Source organism: Diplodia corticola, assembly GCF_001883845.1.
Source record: "Diplodia corticola strain CBS 112549 chromosome Unknown scaffold49, whole genome shotgun sequence".
Taxonomy (NCBI): Eukaryota; Fungi; Ascomycota; class Dothideomycetes; order Botryosphaeriales; family Botryosphaeriaceae; genus Diplodia; species Diplodia corticola.
Window position 1 is genome coordinate 21,576 of NW_017971528.1, and position 14,863 is coordinate 36,438.

The 14,863-nt window shown below is 57.5% G+C and overlaps 1 protein-coding gene across 1 annotated transcript; it reads left to right on the forward strand.

Moving 5' to 3' along the window:
- Window positions 1-12,990: 12,990 nt before the first annotated feature.
- BKCO1_490008 (homeobox transcription) lies at window positions 12,991-14,141 on the forward strand (the record flags this gene model as incomplete). Its single annotated transcript, XM_020276597.1, has 2 exons — window positions 12,991-13,017; window positions 13,068-14,141. The coding sequence occupies 2 exons, from the start codon at window positions 12,991-12,993 to the stop codon at window positions 14,139-14,141; spliced, it is 1,101 nt and encodes a 366-aa protein (XP_020127620.1).
- Window positions 14,142-14,863: the final 722 nt, after the last annotated feature.

Genomic DNA, 14,863 nt, shown 5'->3' on the forward strand with positions numbered 1-14,863 from the left:
TGCTGCTGCCGCTGCCGCTGCCGCTGCCGCTGCCGCTGCTTCTACTGCCGCTCGACGGTGCAGAGCCGGCCAAAGCCGTCGCACGTGGTGATCCGCTACCGCAGGAGCTGGGCAGCCGGGCGATGGACGGACGGGTTCACGGCTGGGACGTATTTGGTGCGGCGGCGGCGGCGGCGGCGGCTGGGGTCCCGCGTCGCTCGGCTGTGCTTGACATGTTGTTTGTGCGGACGGACGGACGGACGGACGGCGTGGCTGGATTGGCTTGGGGCTGTGGTGGTGGTGGTGGTGGTGGTGGTGGTGGTGGTTTGGAAGGTGATGGACGTGGCGGCCGGCGCATGTGTGTCGATCGTGCTTGGTGTGACTACTGGCCGCTTTTGGAAGGGTTAAAGATTAGAGAAGAGCGAAGGAAAACTATGATCTGAGAAAGCGACGATGCAGCACCAATCAATGTAACGAAAACGATGTGGAGACGAGATGTTGTTAGAGTTGGAAGGCAGATTGCAGGTACTATTGAGCCTAAGTGTGAAGCACCTTGGCTCTTTCTTCTTCGTGCCGACGTTGAGTCTCCGCCTATCATTGCGCATTAGAGATTGGCAAGTGCCTAGCTAAGGGAACCGCAGGCTACACGGATTCCTCTAGATTGATGTTCAGCTCGGCAGGCGGAAGGGGAGAAAGACCTGCAGGCCTGATTTTTGAACACCTTCCGGGCAACCTTCATGGCACACCTGTCACCAATCGCCTTTGATGGAAACTTCCCCACGAGAAAAAGGACTCTGAGCGTCGGCAGGCGCACCTTAAGGTTTGTGATCAATATTTCCTATTTCCAAGAATCCAAATCTATCAATCGTCTGCGGAAACTCACCATCCACGACCACGAAGCTATCTCGACAGCGCAGCCGTCTCGCGTTAGGCCTAGGCAGTGTTTGCGCAATGACATCCATAGATAGTTAAAGACGCACTTATTGTACCGTTGTTCGTACGAAGCTTTGAAAAGGCGCAGGCACCGACTTTAAGGCCAAAATCCGCAGCACTTGCGGAGGGCTTGGAAGTAGTATCGCGCGGCAAACCCCTCTGCAACTGCACAGGCGTTCAAGCTCGTACATTGCCAAATAAAGAAGCAAATGGCCTATCACCTGAAGAGAATTGCATTCGAATGTACAGCTTGGTTTGCGTCACAGAGGTCTTAAGGTAGAAGCGACAGGAAACCCGATCGCTATCGATCACGGCTTGACCAGTGCTCGTGATCGTAATCTGTCCCGATGAAGAGCATCCTTCTTGGCGCCCTGAATGTTTGAGAGGCTATTGTCTATGTCGTATAAGTTCGCGTAGTATAATTGGCGAAGATTGGGCTGCGTCCTCAGTCAACTGGCGGAGTCTTTGAATGACTCGTCCTCACACATCTCACACAGTAGCTTCAGAGCATACGCTTCTAGCTTTTCACAAAGATATTCGACGAAATGAATACTTGGCATGCGAAATCCATGATGTTCAAAAATCACATGCAGGGGCACTTGACTGCCTACAAAGCCCAGCCCATACTCGGGCCCGCATTTTTTAGCGTCCTCAACCCGCAGTGTCGGACCGTACCTTCCATTGATTAGCGCGGGCTCCAGATCAGCAGACCCCCTTCCTCCGCCGGCTCACATTTACTTGCTTTTCATTCGGACCACTACGGGGTTCTGCACAGTCGCACCTTCAAGATCGGCCCCCGGTTTCGGCTTGAGCAAGAAGCTAGCGCAGATCTAGCAACTATTAGAGCCACCTAGCGCATGAAATTCTTAATCTTTAGGCCAGCCATAGGCAGCAAGGGGCCGCTATAGTACACTGGCTTGCCGATTCCCTTCTTTGAGACATCTTAATAAGTTAAACGATGTAAGAGGCGCATATTTGGGCCATGGTCGGTACACACTCACAGGCGAGTTACGCACAAACGGCCAGCCCGTTATGTCATGGGAACAGAGACAGTTCTGGGACGCGCTCGCTTCCTCTGGTGTGGCTTCTGGTACACCAGCCCCATTAACTTCAGCGGTTGTTTAATATATAGTTGGTCTAATGTGCGGAAGCAACGGCAGCGAAACGGGTTTGTCAGCATCCTCAGTATTCTAATAATCTTTTCAAGGCTAGTGCGCTCCCTGTGTTTGCGGCTTGTTCTTGGCAGCTTGGTTTTACCGGTCGGTGGCTTGGTGAATATCGCGCACGGCAAACCCACCCCTCGCCGCTTGGGCAGCCGGGATGCGGAATTATCCCGGCACGGCCAATTAAAGTAGTCATGGGCATCTAGACATAATATGGTAAGGTCGGCCAGTCGGTGAGCGCTGGAATTCTCCTTTTTCTGTTGGGCAACAAATAAGCGATGTACTTGCTATACCCGTGCGGTTTGTACCAGAAAGCTGAGTTTCCCACAGGCTTCATTAAAGTGGAGCAAGAACACTGCTTATGCCTCTATCTTGATGCACGTGCTGTCTGTAGAGGCCCATGTAACGTCAAGGTCATTTATGTTGAAGTGACTGTTTGCACCGGATACATTTTCAATCGCATCACCATTGCTATTCCACAATTTGCACTGTGTGAAATGATTCTGATTAGAATCGGTGCTATATTTTCTATCCTGTGCAAGCTCGACAGAAGGGCAGAGAGATATTTATCCGATATAATTGCGTGTGATGGCTTTCACACGTGGCACGCTTACGCGGCGTCATACATGGACTCCTTGTTCCTAACTACGAACACTTCCTCCTTTCTGTGTGTATTAGGACAAGCTGCTGCGTTCATTAGTGGTCGCATATAGGTCAGTGTGCTACCGTTTCTCTCACCCTCGTATATGCTCTTCTACTCTATGTTGTTGACGTCCCCAACCAGACTATTCCCTTTCAAGTAAAACGGCATGGCACTAGCGCCCAGACAAACCTCAGTCGACCGATGGGCACCAACAGTGCTTTCGATTGTCCTATTGTAACTTGAATGATGAGCCAGGGCACAGATCCGTGAACTCGGACAAAAGAAATCATGAACGGTCACTCGTGATGGGTAGGGTGGGGAAGGGGCGACGACCCCCGAGGAACGCCCACGGCGAACCCCTTGCTGAGGCTACAGGCCACCAAAACCTAAGTTACAGTTGCAGCAGGCCGACCGCCCTTTATGTTGTGGGCTCCAATATCGTCACTGCATATGCGCGTTGGTTGCATCGTTAAGGATCCGGCACAACTCTCAGCCGCCATGAAGCAGCATTAAGCTCAACTGACAGGAATCTGCGAACCAGAATGAAGGCTGTCAGCGTGGGGTGACATGCCTTCGCCTGTTGCTTCACCTTGGTTGGGCGGCGTATACTAATGTCTGTCATAATTCCCGACGACCGATGTAATGACGTATGAGCGAGTTACGAGGAGCAGGAAAGGGCAACACGTTAGCCGTACCAACTCCTTATATCTGGATGACCAGGGGCACCGATCGGCCCGACGCTACCTATACGGCTAGTGCGGCGTAGGGTAGGGACGAGTAGAGGGATAGATCGCGAAGTAAAATACACAATGTGGCCAATCCACGCTCGGGCTCAAGGCTCGCTCACGGAAATTGGTGTATTTTAGTCCCAAGCGGGCAACGTTACAACGTGGTGCGGCGCTGCGGGTGGGACAAGGGACAAGAACATATGGTCCTCCGCCCTTCCTCCCGCCCAATGTTGGTCTCATTCACTGCCGTCATCGGAGATTGGTGGCCCTAGTAGTAGTGTCACTCACCTGTAGGTTTGAAGTTGAACCATAGCAGGAGGAAGCAGGAGCGGTGGCAAGGAGGTAGCTGTCATATGTGGCGATGGGACCACGCTTGCTTGAATGGATGGTAAGGCGTAGCCAGAGTAGCGCAAAAGACCATAACGCGTTAGGAAGGGTAGAGTGTCGCGCCGGTCTTCGCTGCGCACCTTGGCGCCGACGACGCTTGGCTGTTGTTACCCCTCTACCTACTACTGTCGGAACTTTGCCTGATGAGAGGCCCGTCTCCTGCTATCATTGAATCTCTGGGTGGTTGATGACCACGTAGCCCTTGGGTTCCGCGAATTAGTAGTGAGGATCTTACACCCATACAAACTAGAGCGAAGGCATGTGCTCGCCCATCGTTGTATATGACATCGAAGGGCATCCAGCGACCACAGGGACAGAAAGCGGTAGTTAGTCTGGGAGATTTGCTTTGATTTACGTCAGTGTGTTAGCTCTGGAGACTTCACTGGCGCCTTTGATGGAAATCTATGGAACAAACGTTGGATGCGAGTGTTCTAGCGCAATTCGCATCGAAAGACAGTGAGCCGCACATGGTGTCTACTCGTAGGATAGAGAGCCAAATTGGGCTTAGTGTACATCCGTCTCTACGGTAAGGAGTCTATTCAGGATGGTCAATTAAACTTTTGTTGTTACAGCAAGCCGAATGACCCTGGAGGCGAACCGTATACCATGCTTGTGCTCCATCCTAGACCAAATAGAGCCAGAATCCCGCATTTAGCACCATACTTACACATCTCCTGTCTTTTAATAAAGGTACAAAGAGCTGAACTCATCCTCGGGTGTACTCAGTCATTACGACCAGCAGCGCTGGTGAGGCATACCAAGGTGGCAAAAGCTCTCCAACAGGGATACCCTGTAGATCACTTCCCCGCTTGGGAAAAAGCACAACAGCAACAGGCGCACAGCATAGCCCAGTAAACGTCGGTAAATGCCGGCTCAGGGTTGCTACCTAGTTGCTTCATGCATCCCCCTGGTCCACCCATTGTTGGGGCAGGGGACTCGTCCCCCTTCCGCTACCCATGACGAATGTTCGGAACCTGTGCGTTGTCTTGACGTCATGACAGCCTGTCAGAAATCCATGTCCTCCATCATGCACATGCAAATTATTGTACAAGATCCGAGGCGAACCGATCTGTTCGCGCATCGCGGTAGTATCATGGCTTGCGCACCAAGGACAGGGGCAGGGGGAAGAGTCAACAGGCCATATCCTAGACGATCGACGCGATTCCTAGCGCGAGGAATTGCAAATGGCGAAAACTCCATGCGTGTATCACGCATGCATCCTATAAACCTCTCCGTACGGTTAGTGAGGGGGAGCGGGGGGAAGGGCGGGACGAGGGGAGAGTGGATTACATCCCTACAACGGTTACACGAAAGTGGAGTTGCCGGGCGCCCATCTTCCCACCCCGATCTGATCATGCGCGCATCGTCGAGCTAGGGAACCTCATCTCCTCTCCTCTGGGCGATATATGCTGGTGACTAAAAGGATGGCGGAAGGTCAAAGTGAGAGGACAATAATGGAGCATTAGGTTTACGCCATGTAAGTCAATGCGATAGCTTCGTAGTTTAATCTGGATTCGGGCGGACGTATCCAGTCTCCTCCATGATGCTGGCCTCATGACTGGGTGCTCGAGAATAAGGGATTGCAGGGGTGATCTATGGTTCTTGATGATCATGAAGCCTCTGGGTAAGAAAAATTATGATGGCTCGGGCCAACGTCCAAACATAATGACAGCTGATGTCCGAAAATGACTTGGCAAAGAAGAACCCGATCCCTTGTTACACTTGGACAAATGACATGAAACGCAGGTGTCCGGGACCAGTTTTCCGGGCACACGACTTCTTTGTTCCAGAGCGCGAATTACTTGCTCGAGAATCCCGGCGTGAATAATGCCCTTCGAGGGCTGTGTAGAGCAGAGGGTGTCCAGACTTGTGGGACCTTCGATGCATGGAAGTGATTGACGCCGAGTCTGTGCGTTGATCAGACAATGGTTGCTATCGTGTAAAAGTCGATTTGCTTTAGAGACGGGTTCTCGCGTCCAAACACGAGGCGCCTTTGACGTCTTAAGACTTCTGAGTTGTTTAATGTCAGAGCCCAAGCGAATTTGCTGTGGATGTCTGCCTGAAGTTGTGTTGCAATTCAAAAAGCACAGCGCTGCGTTGATTACAGTGCAGGCAGCCTGACCCTATGTTGCGACAGGTTGTGACTTCGTGCTTGAGAAGAGACAGGGCGCCAAGAATCTGGTGGAGTCTCTGGGACAAGATAGCGGTTGGGAAGCGCTCGTGTTAGACGGAGGCGGGGAAATTCCCTCAAAGGTCCTCGGACTAGCCCACATCTGTGGCTCAGGCTAGCTGAGGCGATGCTGCTGATTTGCCGAGCAGAGCTGTGATATCATCGTCTCTCTTACGAAGCGCCGCGGACTGGGCAGTAGTGAACTGTTCGGTCGGAGCACCCAATCGGATATAGCACCCATAGGTAGACAGTCTCCATCCGCACACGAAACATGAGTCGTGTTGGGCAGAAAACAGAATATTCTGAGCGCACAATGCCAGGAGTAGTCGACCTTGCCACCAATCCCCACACAATTCGATTGAGACCAACACCAGAGAAACCGAAATTCGATGCCCGACATGACTTGCTCTGCCAAGAGTCGTACGATGCGAGCAGATGGGCCTTCGCCCCAGTCGAGCGTGATGTCGCTTCAAGGGGCTGAGCTGGTTTTGCCTGGAGGCTAGGGGCGGGCCAACCACCTCAAGCTCGGGACGCCCCGTATCACTCTGTACCAAAGTCTCAGAATCGCGCCAAGAAATGGAATGATTAGCCGACGAGCAGAGTGTGGTGAAATTGTAGGAAGATAGTACTACTACGGGGACATTGTGTGCAAATGCGCCGCCTCGGGAGCGAGGTCCGAGTGGTGGAGCGGGTGGGGAATTCCGAGCAGCTTTCTCACGCCATACCCCTTTCAAGGGTTCGTCCAAACATTGGCCACTAGGCATGAGGCTTTCTGTCCGAGATGTGCTGGATTATTGAGCCACGTGAACTTCCGCGCCTTAGTGGCCGCAAGAGTGGGACTCTTCGTTGTGATACGTGGGCCGGTGTACGGGGCGGGCCAGGAAAAGGGCGATGCATGATTCTTTCGCTGGCTTTCACGGGAATTTCCCCTTTCGCTGTCATTTGTCCGTTCGAAGCCAAAGCAATCGGCGCGAAACCAAGCAAAGTTTTGGTCAGATTAGTATCCAAAGGACTCAGCTCATTATTTGAGCTTCGGGGGCATTAAACTTTCAGTTGACGGTGGCAAAAGAAGGACGCCAAGGAAGAGACGCAATGCTAAGGACAACCAGCTGTTTCTAGGCCAGCGGTGACATAACGCCATTTGAACGGCTGGTGGAGTCTAGAGTGTGACAGCCACGAGGACTTCGAGTTGGACAGCTCGAAGACTAGTTTCCGCGTCAACGCTCTGCTAGATGCTGGCGAGGTTAGCGGGTACGGTTGGAACCTCTCACAAGTTCCGGATCTTTGACCGTCCGAAGGGGGTACAGCAACCATCAGATGGGGCGGGATGATAAGAAGCTTTATTTGACAGTGATCGACCGTCTCACCTCACGAGTGCGTTGGATGCGATCTTCAGCCCAATGAGACGCCACCGCGGCGCCAGATTCGGAGAATAGAGTTGTTGGTGCCTTTACTCAGCCTGCTTGATGCAGGCTTGTAAGCCGCTGGTGGGCACTCCGGCACTCCGGCTTTTGCCTGCAGACATCTCCGGTGGGGTTGGTCAACGGCCGACTCGCATTCAAACCAAATGATATCCAATAGTGTCGCCACTTTGGGCGTGTGGCAGGGCGGACCGGTAGCCGGGCGTTACTAGCCTTGCTAGCTTGGGGCATAGCTCGTGAAGCAGGCGGGAGCGAGGAACGTGTGAGAGGAAGCCGGAGGCGCGCCGGGTGGCTTGGCTCCATCTAGGGCAGCCGGCAGGAGCTCCGGAACGATGAAGCTCGAATGGGCGATGCGTAGGTCACTTACGACGCTGTGGGCGATGGCTGCAGGAGGCGTGGTTCTGATCCCGTTTGACAGTTGACAGCCCGCCGCCCAGCTGCAGACGGCGGCGCAGCAGGTAATTTGTCAGAAGCGACGATAGCACAAGCCAACGGCCCTTCCGGATGGTGGCCCTTCTGAAGGACACAAATTGTCCGAGAGCACACCGACCGGCAAAGACGTCGGCGCCGCCGCAACGGTGGCCGTTCAAGTCGTTCAAGCGGGCGTGTAGCCGCCTGCCTCAACACGGCCAGTGGTGCAACCAAAGCGTGCGGAATTGGCACCTGCTGAGGCGGGACGCCAAGCAATGTTCTTTTCCACAAGCCGGTAGCGCTCACGTCTCCGCCCTCCGTTGGTGAGCGACGACGAAGCGGTAAGGGGCAACCCGACACGAGAAGGAGCCGGTGATCAGTGGCTATGCCGCGGCGCGGATGGCAGGTGTCAGAGCCGCGACTAGGGCAATCATAGTGGTCTGATGAAGGGTAGGGTGGATTCGAGATGACGCGCATGGCTGCACTCAGATCGGGGGCACCGCGGCCAGAGCTTGCCGGTGTCAGGATGTCTGTGTCAATATACGCCCGGGCTCCAGTAGTGTGTGCCCCGCCATGTCAGAATGCCGTCTCATGTCTGTCACTGTCAGCATGCGCACGGCGCGGGGGGAAGGGCTGCGAGGCTCCGGGAAGCCTTTGGAGCAGTGAAGATCAGTGATCTTCGCAGGTGGCGGGCACGCGAAAGGGGAAGCCGGAAGAGGAGCGCGAAGCGAGGAGCATCCCGGTCGCGAGATCTGCGGCGCCCCGGAGCAGCAATCGGGTGGCTTGCGGTGCCCCCGCATGACTCGCGCCGAACGCGGTGACAGACATGTGCCGCCTGCTTTTTCCGCGTTGCAGCGGGCAGGTGGGATGGGACCGGCGGTTGTTTTGCAGAGCAGCTCTGGCCGGCGCAGCGTGGCCGTCGCAGGCCGGCCGCCGGGGGGGTCCGAGGGGTCGATGATGCCAGCCGCCGCGTCCTGGGTCGCCGCCCGCCCCGCCAGACGGCGTTGTGACAGCGCAGAGCACTCGCCCTGGGGAGTCCCGCTCGCGGCTATCGCTTCAAACCTGGTGTCTGGGTCGCGGCCTGCTGCAACCTTGCCGGTCGAAGGATTCTGGTCGCAGGCAGTCGACTCGTCCGCTCTGCCAGGCGGTGGGCGGCTGGCTGCACGATCGTGTAGCCTCTGTGCTGCGCCCCAGCGTCTGGGTTTCTGGAGACACCACGCCTGAGTTTTGCAAGGCGCGAAGCGGCCGGCATTGGTTGGCAATGTCTCAGAAGGGCCTATATGCAGCTGCAGCGCATCAGGTAACGATCCACGAACCGCTCGCGGAGACAGTTACTGAAGAACCCGGCGAGGCACCTGTACCACCGGCAGCCCGCGACCCTGTCCGCATACGATGCCGCTGCAGCTGGTGGAAAAACTGGCAGCATGTCCGCCGCGCCGAGCCAGTCGCCGCACCCCGACCGGCGGCCAGGAAGGAGCTGGCGATGCCGCTGCGAAGCGCACGATATTGACGCATGCGTCTGATGCAACGTGTGGTCGAAGCGGGCTAGGTGACGGGCGACGTCGCAGCCCCGGCCTGCGGCGACAGGCATTGCGGCGAAAATCGCCGGCGGAAAGCGATCTCGCAGGCGCAGCCGCTCGTCACCAGTGAGGCGACGTCGACGTCGTGCTTGGCTGAGGTGGCCGTGTCGCGGCCGCGCTGCCACGTACATGCGTAGATGTTACTGGGACGAGCAACAGCACGGGCGAGCAGGCTGCCAAGCGAGGCGCCCGCAGCCAGGGAGCGTCGCGCACAGCGGCGGGAACTGGCGTATGTGATGGCTCAGCAAGCAGGAAACCTGGAATGGCTGAGGAGCTGGTCGCTACGAGCACATCGACACAGCGGTCGGTACAGGGCACACGCACAGTACCTCGACGGAGAGCCGCGCCGCTGCGGTCACCCTTGCTGCGGGTAGTGCGGGTGATGCCGCTGGATCTCTGGCTTGTCGCAATCAGCTGAGCGCACCCATGCCGGTGGCGTCGGGGTGCAGCGGCACCCTGGCTCTGCGACGGGCAAGCCCAGCCCAGAGCGGCGGACGACGCTCGTCATGCAAGAAGTCCCATCTTCCGCGCGCCCGGTAGCGCTTCGGAGCGGGCGCGTGCAGATTTTGTCAGAGGGAGGCTGGCGGCCGTGCTGCACGTGACAGCGGTAGAGGCGGTGACGACGGGCGATGTGGGCGATGTGGGCGCTGGGCTTGTTGTGGTTCCGTACCGGCACTGCAGTGCCCGCGTCGGCAGGCTGCGCAGAGCAGAACCGGGCACAGCGCAGTCATGGGCCTTGGGTGCGGGCGGCGTGTCAGCGGTGGGAGCGGGCAGCGGGGCGCGGAGGATGGCGCGCAGCATGGATGTGCGGGAGCGAGCTTGGCCTCCGGGCCATTCGGAAGCCAAGACGCCCACTCGCCCTGCTGCAGCGCAGCCTCTTCATCGCACGGCTGCCGAAGGCCTCGATTCCCACAACCCCCCCAACGGCGCCAGAGAGGGATCCGGGGACCCCTTCTGGCGGAAGCAAGCCGGCCGCAACGACGGCCCCGGGAGCGCAGGCACGACCTGTGTGCAGTGGGCAGTGGGCAGTGGCGGCGACTGTTCGACCGGACGGCTTGTCGAAGCCACAGCCAGCGCCCCACCCCCTGCGCACATCGTCGCGGGCAACCAGAGGCCGACGTCAAGCGCCTGTCAGCGGCGAAACAGCGGCGGCGGCGGCCTGACAGTCATGCACGTGTGCGCAGAGGCAAAAAACGGCACGAGCGAGTGCGAAGGCTTCGGGGCGCGTCGGACAGGGTTGCGCGCGCCACGAGAGGACAGAGAGAGCTCAAGGCCCTCTCGTCGGCGGCGGGCGCGTCGATCGCGGCGCGCGGGGCGGGCAGGGCGTCGTGCGCGAAACAGCTCGTCGCTGTGCGACTCGGGGCAGCATCATGCCTCGAGCTCACCCACCTCTCTCCCAACGTCACCCCGCCGCGGCCGAGCAGCGCCGCGCGGCACGCCGGACTCGCGCTCCCACGGCACCATGATCCGCAGCGTCGGCGGCGGCGGCGGCGCTCAGGGGCTCAACGCTCAACGCGGGCTGCCGTCTCCGAGCGCAGGACGGCGAGGCGTGCGGTGCTGGATGCTCTGGATGCTCTGGATCCAACGTAGGTACGTGAGGTAGTTGAGCTGGGGGCGCTTTCGTACTCTGCCGCGGCTGCAGCCTCGGTACTTCCAGCGCTGGCACGCCTGGTCGAAGCATGTTCGGCGCGGTGCGACTGGGGGTTTGCAATCCCTGCGGCGGCGACGTCAAGAGCGAGCTGGAGGCCCGTTGCAGGGGCGTCGCCGCTCATGAAGGGCGTGGACGCTGCAGGGCGGATCTGATGCTGAGGCCTCGGCGGCCGGGGGGGCGCCCACGCCGCACAGCAACGGGCTTCGCGCTGGTGCTTTTTCTCGGGCAGCGACAGGGCTGAGGCCGGCTGCTCTCCCACGGGTCGCCAATGGCGGCGGGGCCCTGGGCAAAAGTCGCGGGGCAAGCACCACAGCCCCCCGGCCGAGCACGGCTAGCCCTGGCGCTCACCAGCGGGCAGCCAGGCACCGCATTGGCCTTGCACAAGCTCAGGCTGGTGGCGGCGGGCCAGCGGGCTCTGTGAGCGCTAGGGAAGGGCGGTGCGTCGCGGGCAGCAGGCCAACCTTAAGGCTAGCGCGGCGAGGCCTGTCAGATGGGCTTAGCCCTTGGCATATTTGAGCTCCCTGATCGCTGCTCGCCCGCCCGGGCCAGCAGCGTGGCTTCACGCTCGCGCGGGCCGTTGCAGTGCTCAGACTGCAAATCGAGCTCCTTCTGCCCTGGCCCGGATCCCAGCTTTGCGCCTACATAATCTCACCTCCTGGCCGCGGGCGGGTGCTTGCACCTCTCCCGCCGCGCCGGCCCCATGGCTACACGTACCGCCTGTGCGTGCACGGGAGTATAGTTATTTCCTCGTCGTATACGCCCGTGGCTGCGCCAGCTGCGAATCGTCACCTGGTTCAAAAGTCGTTGTCTCGGCCTGGCTGTCTGGCTGCCTTCGACCACTGTCGCCCTACCGCCCACCACACCTTCTCTCGCTCAGGCAGCAGCTCCAGTTTCCAGTCGCCGGTACGTTGAAGTTCCCTAGTTCGTTCTCCCTTTCCACGCCGGGCATCCTCCTGCGGGCGCACTACGCTCCGAAGCCCCCTCTGGTCAGAAGCACGCTCGCCTGTTCACGATGGTCACCATGGGGCCGGGCTGCCATGGTTGGCACAGCTGTATATGGCAGCAGCGCTTTGGGCCCGCCTTCCGTGCCCGCCCATCACACCCGCCCCACCTGCACCCACTTCTGCGTCTGCGTCCCCGACGGACCGGACCGGACCTTCTAACCATCGCCATCCTCGACCTTTTTCCCCGTGTTGAACCAAGGGCCGTCCAGACTGCTGCATCCTGCATCCTGGCCTTGGCTCTCGACCTTCCCACGGCCCCGTCACAACAGTCGTTGTTCCATCAGTCAATGCGTTGACTGCTGACGCTGCCAGCCGGCGCATATAAATAGGACGTCTCGCCGCAAGATATGGAGTTCATGACTCTCCAAGACGTGCCTCGATATCACCGCTCCACCATGATTCACCGCACCTGCAGCCCTCTGGGCCGTCATGAAAGTGAGGAGCGCATGAAGGTACGCCGCGTCATTGCCGATGACAACAGTCATCGTTCACGCCTCTCTCGTCACCTGTCAAGCGTGGCCTCTCGTGCCTCTTCTGCACATCTATCACCCCTCTCAGAGACTCTTCCCTCCACCAGCAGCGATTCGGAATGTGCCATTTGTTCCGGGCAGTACGACGAGGAGGCACGGACTGTCCGTAGAGCTTCCCCGGAGGATCTCGAAGCGGCTTACGAACGCCATCACTACCTGAGACGGCGGCGCAGGCTCCCCCCACTAGGCGAACGCCATCACCACCGGAGACGGCCCAGGCTCCCCCCACTAGAGGACCTCAACAGTCCTGCGAGGGGCCGCTTGCCGGACCGGAGCTCAACCCATCCCCATTCAGCACTCACGATCCCCCTCGAGTCACGGCACTTGCAGTTGCCAAGCCCAGACATACATGGAGAGATACTAACTTCGCCTGCGGTGCATCCACAGACTATGGAGCCGCTTCCCTCGTTCGCAGAAGTAAGAGAACCCAACTTGCCCCTGCTAGTTCTTCTGCTGATATTCTCCAGTTACTCGATTCTACGAACAACTCGCCTGATAGCCAAAGCCCCCACATCAAGTCACCCACTGCCGATTCCCGACATAGCCCTGCTGAGCGGCCTGTATTTCATGATCCGTTCAAGGCCGTAGCGCCTCCGACTTTGCCTTCGCACAACAGCTCCAGTCTCATGCGACCACACGTGTCGATGGAGGGCTCCACCGTGCCACTTGAAAAAAGGCCTCCCGGCCACCACGGGCGGTGTAAGATCATTTACTCCACCCACAGACCAATCTGGAATGCCGACTACGAGACCCGCGTTTCTTCTGAAAGCCATCCCGATGCTTTTAGGGCTATACTCAATTCACCCCCGGAGCCAGCGATGACCGGTTGCGGTCCTCGTGACTACTATGGACCGGGCACTCGTCGTGGAACGATAGCTCCCCCAGAGGCTCAATGGTATGAGCCTACAACTCTCCCGGAGGCTAGCCGCTGGAACGAACCGACGTATGGCCATACTGGGTACCGCGACGAGCATCGTGAGATCCGCCGTTCCTTCGCGTATGATCGTTTTCGGCCTCCAGTGCGCCATGACAGCAGCTTTGTTGCGACGCCTGAGCATTACTGGCCGCCGACGATGTACGGACATCCGTCAAGTTATGGGTATGGTATGGACCATCAAAACGGAGCGGATACTTATACTTCCAGTCGCAAACGACGCGGCAATCTTCCAAAGGAGGCAACGGCTTTGCTCAAGAACTGGTTCCAGCAACATGCGGATTCTCCGTATCCCAGCGACGAAGAGAAGAATCATCTGGCCACTGCTACTGGTTTAACATCGGCTCAAATCTCCAATTGGTTCATCAACGCAAGGCGCCGAAATCCCGGCAAGGAAGCCAGAGAACTGGCAAGGCAAATGAACAACAACAGATCCCAAGGTCAGCAACAAGCTCAAGCGACAAGTGGCACCAAGGAGCAGGACCTCCGTGTGCAATCGTCGGCAGCATCGCCGCAGCAGCAATCCCATCGTCCGGCTCCGAAGCCATACCCTCACGACCTTCGCGACCAAAACCGTGATAGGGATTACGACATGGGCAACACTTGAAATGGTCATCGGCAGGATCCATAATCCATCTTGACCATTTCATATGTGCCACTTTCTCTTCTGGTTCTGCTTATCCCTCGCTTCTTGGTGGATGGGACTGAACCGTTGTCTACATTCTTATCTTCTTACCGTGAGAGCCAGACTTTTTCATTACAGCGACGGCCCTCGTTTCCTTTGGGATAGCGTGCTGTGGAAACCGTCCCTCGTTCGATACCCTTCCACTTAGAATGGAAAGCCTGACACGAAAAAAAAAACTTGGAAAAAGCGTTGCATTGGCCTGGCCATGGATCCAATTCTAATCGGATGGCCGCAATAAGTTTCTTTATTCTTTTTTACTTTGTTTTCTGCTGGTGCTCTTGTATTGCATACCGCATTTCGAATCAATCATGGGGTGGCGTTTTGTAGACACGGATCAGCCTGTGTCGAGAACACAATTGGAGTATCGTTAAAGAAGGGCAATCATTGCTGGTGTAGGAGGTCGAAAACAAGAACGACTCTGAGTGTAGGATTGGCACAAGTCTTGTATGTGCCTTTAGCAATGGAGATTCGCCAGTAACCCACTACAATTCATTTTTTCTCGCTATCTCTGATTTTTCCTGCGGCGTTTTTCAGCAGATATCTTTTACGATGAGGCTTTTTAACAGTGGTCGCGAGCAGGCAGGACTGCATTGGCTTCCCCGAGACTAACGCAATAGGAGCATACGTGACGCGCTAGGATGGAG